Below are 6,421 nucleotides of genomic sequence, written 5' to 3'. Positions count from 1 at the left end.
GGACCTTCCGAAGGTGCATGTAGAGGTATCAAAATGGGCTGAGCTCGTCAGGTTGACCCGTATCGCCATACAAAATAGGTGAGTTAGGTTGAAAATTTCTCAACCCACCTAAAAGATAAGTCATCCCGTCCCATCCCGTCTAATGGTGGGTCGCGGGTTGATCCACCAAAACCTGCCAAATTATACTTAGGCTCGCTGGGTTGGTCCACCTCGCCTAATCGTGGGTTACAACGGGTTGTGGGCCGGTCCGCCCGTTAGCTCGTTTTGACACCTCTAGGTGCATGTCCAAAGTGCACCAATTGTGACTAGTTCGGACCTTTTAGAGTCAGGTACTTAGGTGTCAAAACGAGCATGACATGTAATCCATGTAGTGAAAGACAAGATACTTTATTATTGTTGGAACATACACGGTTTTGGATATTGGCAAAACTAAGCCAAAATCGTAGGTCAACTGACCTTGCCCAGCATCCAAAGTAAAGCGAAGCAAAGACATAGATTAGACGAGTGATGTAGCCAAAAATCACTTGTATGTGACACGTTGCTTCCGCAAAGTCCGGAGTATCAGTAAGTCCTTGTATGTTCCCGATGGAGATCTTCAGTGGGTTGTTCCTACGTCACAAAACAAAGTCAGAGGAGCCGGGAGGGTTCCCGGCGAAGGCACTCCGACGCTCAAGTCAGTTATTACTCAAGGAATAATAATCGAGAGTAGAGCGATCTATTGCTTAAGAAAGTGTGTACCTTAATAATGAGGTGACTTGAGCTATTTATAGATGTTTGGAGAGCTTTTTGGGCTTAAGCCTCTTATGGGCTTTTTGTAGAAATTAGGGCCTGCTCGAATTAAATATATATTATATTTAATTAAGCTTGGGCCTTAAAAATATTCGGAGTGGACCTTCATGATTGGGCTCAGGCCCAGTTGATTTTTTAGGTGTAACCTATCATAGGCCCCCCACTTTCGGGCGTGTCGCGTGTGTGGAGAGGTCCGAGAGTAGAATTTGTACCGGATTATTTCCAAAATTTTAGTCGTCGAGAACGAATATTGTTTACCACTGCAAAAATTACGGGGATCGACCTGCCCGGTCAGGTCGCGGGGATCAACTTTGATGGAGAAACTTTGATGGAGAAGTCGTAATAGGACTGTGATGCCATTGACTTAAAATCCTGGCAGATTAATAATTCTAATGTAATTGGATGAGAATCAAAATCCTGTCAGAATACTAATTGTAGACTCCGAGTAGAACTCTATCAACTACTGTCATTATAAATTCAATGATGGAGTAGATGTTCATCACAACTTACTAACACAATTTTATTTTTGAACTTTTGATTGCAGCAAAAAGTTTAAAAATAATCTGAGAGGCATAAAGCAACCACACGCATATGGCAGGTAATTGTTTAGCACGTGGCTTCCATATTGAGAATAGACATGATTTTTTAAATCTTGATGGAGAAGTGTATGCTTCCATATTATTATTATTATTTTATGTTTCTCTTCCCCACTTGTTTCGTCGTCTTCTTCAAACGTGATATGATGTGTATGCTATTCTCCCTCCCTCTCCATGTCCATCATATCCTTTATTATTAACGGCTAAACGGACGGCTCTGACCGGGGAAGAGATGCCCGTTTTTTAATGGTTGGCGAGGGGCAACAACGGCGATTGTGTGGTGGTGTTTCCGGCGATTCGAGTGCCATCCATGGAGCTTCATCCACTGTTTGTGGGTGCGTCCAAATATGGACTCGAATGGGAACTGAGGAAGCCGACGGCGAGGTGGCCATTCCGACGGAGGGCTCTTCGTATTTCAGCGTGGACCAAACTATCAAAAGCTTGTCCAGACTTGAACTTCGAAGAAGGGGCGAAGACGCAGACCGGGTGGAGAGGATGGTGCTGGTCCGACGATGGGCTCTCTTCGATTGCCAGCCATGGTGTAGCTTCCGAGCTATCCAAATCTGGCCTCGATGGAGTGAGGAGGGTTGCTGTCGGAGACGGTGGTGGCGTGGCTTTGCAAGGATGGTGATGGAGTTTACACAATCAAGTTCGAGTCATGGCTGCGTTTCCGGCGAGGAAACCAAGCCAAATTCTGGGCTTGATTGGTTCAGACGTGATTGGATACGTGGTGAGCCGGTTATGGCCTCCGTCGACTTCAAGACATGGTAAGTGGGTAAACTTTCGATGTAGCTGTGTCGTGGCCGCGAGAGACGGAGCTGCCCGAGGATGCGCGGAGAAGGTGACTATGCAGCGGCGGAAATTCGCTGGAGAAGGTGGTGGCTTGCGCGGTGGTCAGCCGATGGTGGTAGGTGATGTTGAGCCGATGGTGGTGGGTGAATTTCATACACGTATATACATACATATATATACATATACATAAATATATATATATAATATTTCTAAGAAAACAAATAAGTAATTTTTATGCTTATGTATTTCATATATATATATATATATATATATATATATATATATATATAACATGACTATATGATTTATTTTTTTAAAAAACGTTGCAGGTTTCCCTTCACGGGGTAAGGTATTTTCGGTGTTAGTTGCTAACCGAGATACTCTTTCCCTCTCGCCAGTGGGGTCTAGCGGTGACAGTGAAATTGATGAGTGCTTATATCCTTTGAGTGATTTGAAAACAGTGGTATCTCGTGATATGACGAGATCACCTTATTTAAAAATTGATAGTAACCCGAATTCTTGCGATAATAGTGGTTCTGAAGAGTCTTCGGGAGGAGTGAGCAAGCGTCTTTTGGACGAGTCGGAGATTTTAAGTCCCAGTAAAAATTTCGACTTATCCTCTAGAAATATCCTTAAAATTCCCAAAAATGGAGATCTTTGCCATGAACCGCCTCCGGGATATTTTACTGTATATCTGGAGTACTTTAATTTTGGTTTCTCGCTCCCTCCTCATGCCCTTTTGATAGAAATTGTAGATAGTCTCGGGGTGAGTTTAAGTCAATTAACACCAAGTGCGATTCTTCTCTTTACGTGTTTCCTACGTAGAGTGAGTGAAATTAAAATGTCCCCGACTATAGACTTATTCTATGCGCTTTTCTCGGTGCGTCGCTCCATGCCGGGTTCCTATACTTATTTTCTACCTCGGGGAGATTGTAAGTTTTATCTCGTTGTCCATCTCCAAAAAACGATTGGAGAAAAAATTTTGTTTATGTATGGGATTATGGTTGGGAGGTTCCCATAGTTTGGAGTCCGGGCCATAGGAAAATTATTCTTAGCAAAATCCACCGTGAATTGCAACTTAAATGTCGTTCCTTAGGCCTCTTCCAGGAGTTGGTTGACCCAAAAAGTTTGATTCCTGCCGGTAATGCTTTGTTCAAATTGAATTTTGATGACTGTATTTTGCGTCTTCTTTGGATTCTTCTACTCGTGGTAATTTAAAATTTATTAAATTTATTTACTGATCATTGTCACTCTTCTCTTTGTGTTTGTTTGTAGGTGACAAATTAAGTTTGGCGGAGGTTCGCGCTTGCATAGAGAAAAACGAGAAAACTCCGTCAAAGACATCGAGAAAAGAGTCACCAATGGATCGAGGTAATCACAATTCCCAAGGGATTCCAAGGAGGAGGAACTCTCCCGGGCCATCCGACCGTGTCAATTGTTCTGGTCCTCCATCTAAAAATACTGACACTCGTGACCGAAGGAATGGTGGTAGAAGAAATGATGCTGACCGTGATACCCGTACTAGGGAGAATGCTAATGGTAGAATAAATCCAAAAAGAAGACGTGAAGATGAACGAACAGTTCCTCCCGACACTCGTGAGGGTTGTCACTTGTTCTTGGAGGGTGTGAACCATAAAAGTAATGCTGGATCTTTTTGGGATCTGAAAGATCCAGACATTGGCTGGAGAAACGGAGCTAATCTCATTGGAGATCATGACAGGTTGCATCTACTGCCTCAGCCTACCGAAGTATTAACTCGGTCTCTTGCCTCGTCTGCCTTCCAGGTATATTATTATACGTTTGATATTTGTTATGATTTTTATGTAGTAAACAATACTCCTTATCTATGGGTCTTTGCAGATTTTATCGCTTGCCCAAACTTTTCAATTTCGAGAAGAGAGGTCTCGAAATTCCGGGAGAAAATTTGATGACGAGCTGGCGTCATTAAGGGGAGAGTGCAAAAGACTCGGCGAGGAAGGTGCTAAGGCCCGAGATGATTTTCTCAAATCGCAAAAGGAGCTTGAAGAGAAATCCAAAAAGTATGATGCAATGTGCAAGGATATGGAGCTACTTAAGGGAAAATATTCCCATGAATCGGAGACCGGTGAGACTTTTCTCAATTCGTCAATAGGCAAGAATCTCTTGCGAAGTACTGGAGAAAAAGCAATTGAATGCTACCGAGAGTCCACAGATTTTAGAGATGAAGTGATTCAGCGGGCGATCGTTATTCATGATGAAGTTGTAGTGGATTGCCGCAAGGAACTACGGAAAACTCAACTAGTTCCAGAGGAAATTATTATGATGATTCACCCAAAGATTCCGGAGCCTAGTCTTGCCAGAGTTGAAGATGACTCGGATCCTCCCTTAGGAGATTTACTGGGAGGTCTGGGTGATGAGGAGATGATCGAAGCTTTGCGTTCGAATTTTTAGCTTATACAGCCAATAATGACGGTGTGTGTCGAAGCTATATGGAGACTAAACCGTGGAACAGTTTAGCTTTATTATTTCTTGCCACTTTCGGGCAAAATTTTTTTTTGTGACAGAGTCAAAGTCATAGACTTTTTTTTTTGTTCTTTTTGAGTAAGTAAGTATTTGTCGATTATCATATCTCTTTTGCATTTTGAAGTTGCTATTGCATACTTGTTTGATGAATAAAATACTATCGCTTTAACAATGGAGTACTTGGGAGGGGATCAATCTCCCAAGATTTTGTCTCAAGGGGAATTCCTAAACCCACTTGGTGCGTGGTGAGGTATCCCGGGACTTATAATGTTATTATGTCGTCCTGACCTCTTACAGCGTCATAAGTTCAAATGTCCCAAGGGGCTGGCCAAGCCTCTTACTGTTGGGAATTTTTTATGATTGCTAGGGTCTATGACGTTTATGTCGTAAGTAAGCGTTAGTATAGGAGAGGAGATATGATATGCTTTCGACAAAGTAATCTGTTTATATAAAAACAATAATCAAATTAGTTGAACAATGTATCACAAAATTGTAATATGAAAACATAAGGAAAATATGCTAATAAATTTAGCCTATTATTGATGAGAGCTGCAGTTTATGCATAAAACTTCTTCAGATTGGCCACGTTCCAAGGCCTGGGAAGTATTCTTCCATCTGAATGTTGGAGGCGATATGTTCCCATCTTCACGATCTCAATTACTTTATAGGGGCCTTCCCATTTCGGATCCAGCTTGCCCACAGACTTCAAGATGTCAGATTTTCTCAATACCAGATCTCCTACTTGGAAAGATCTTGGTTTGACTCTGTCATTATATGCTTTAGTCATACAAGCTCGATATCTCTCGGCTCGTGTTGAAGCTTCATCTCTCAGTTCATCCACTAAGTCCAATGAAATTCGGAGGGCTTGGTCATTTCCAGATGAAGTGTACTGTTTCACTCGCCATGATTGCTCTCCGATTTCGGCAGGAGCCACAGCCTCCGTTCCGTAGGCCAGGTTGAAAGGAGATTCTCCAGTTGAAGAGCGTGAAGTGGTTCGATATGCCCATAGAACACTTGGCAACTCATCCACCCATTTTCCTTTGGCATTGCCTAGACGGTTTTGGATATTGGCAAAACTAAGCCAAAATCGTAGGTCAACTGACCTTGCCCAGCATCCAAAGTAAAGCGAAGCAAAGACATAGATTAGACGAGCTAAATTGAATACATCAACCAAGTTGACCGTTGACCAAAAATCCTAAATGAAGATATGAAGTAAAAATGAATTCAGTTTAGAGAGCTAAATTAAATTAGTTTCCCTGAAGTTAAACTGCTCCAGCAAACTAAACTACTTTAGTCAAAACAAACTGGAATATCAAAGTTAAGCGAATGCTCGACTGAAACTGCCCAGGAGATTTCCTAATCGCAAACAGCAAATGCTACTTCACTTTAAGTTTTATGGATATGATCAACAGTACATACCTGACGCCGCAAAAGCATAGCACCCACATCGTACAATAATGTCAGAAAATGTCTGAGGAAAATACAAGTTAACGATATTAATTTAAATTTGAAAGATCCATTGCCCGACAAGTATAAATACGCATTCAGGGGTTCTTGAAAATCACCCGACTCAAAAATAATTCCCACATACATAATCAAGTTATTGAGAGGTATATTGAACTTTTCAGTTTACTCACAAATACTCAGTCGAGGAGCTAAAAGAACATTTCAAAGCTTATATTCAAGAGTCGAAGAACTCACACACAAGCTTCAAGCTTATCGAATCAATTAGGATCACTTTA

At 41.8% G+C, this 6,421-nt stretch overlaps 1 protein-coding gene across 1 annotated transcript; it reads left to right on the top strand.

Annotated features, from left to right (window-relative positions):
• Positions 1 to 2,043: 2,043 nt before the first annotated feature.
• LOC140862799 (uncharacterized) lies at positions 2,044 to 4,658 on the top strand. The gene is made up of 5 exons (XM_073265835.1): positions 2,044 to 2,335; positions 2,507 to 2,943; positions 3,285 to 3,351; positions 3,453 to 3,961; positions 4,038 to 4,658. The coding sequence occupies exons 1-5, from the start codon at positions 2,044 to 2,046 to the stop codon at positions 4,605 to 4,607; spliced, it is 1,875 nt and encodes a 624-aa protein (XP_073121936.1). The 3' UTR covers positions 4,608 to 4,658.
• The last annotated feature ends 1,763 nt before the right edge of the window (positions 4,659 to 6,421 follow it).

This window comes from Henckelia pumila, chromosome 4 (genome assembly GCF_033568475.1).
Source record: "Henckelia pumila isolate YLH828 chromosome 4, ASM3356847v2, whole genome shotgun sequence".
NCBI classification, from domain to species: Eukaryota; Viridiplantae; Streptophyta; class Magnoliopsida; order Lamiales; family Gesneriaceae; genus Henckelia; species Henckelia pumila.
The sequence above is the reverse complement of the archived record's forward strand: the minus strand, read 5'-3'. Positions and strand labels throughout refer to the sequence as shown.

Coding starts and splice junctions, on each gene's coding strand:
- LOC140862799 (XM_073265835.1), top strand. CDS start 2,044: ATGGCTGCGTTTCCGGCGAGGAAACCAAGCCAAATTCTGGGCTTGATT. Junction 2,944..3,284: donor AAATTGTAGATAGTCTCGGG/GTGAGTTTAAGT, acceptor GGCCTCTTCCAG/GAGTTGGTTGACCCAAAAAG. Junction 3,352..3,452: donor CAAATTGAATTTTGATGACT/GTATTTTGCGTC, acceptor GTTTGTTTGTAG/GTGACAAATTAAGTTTGGCG.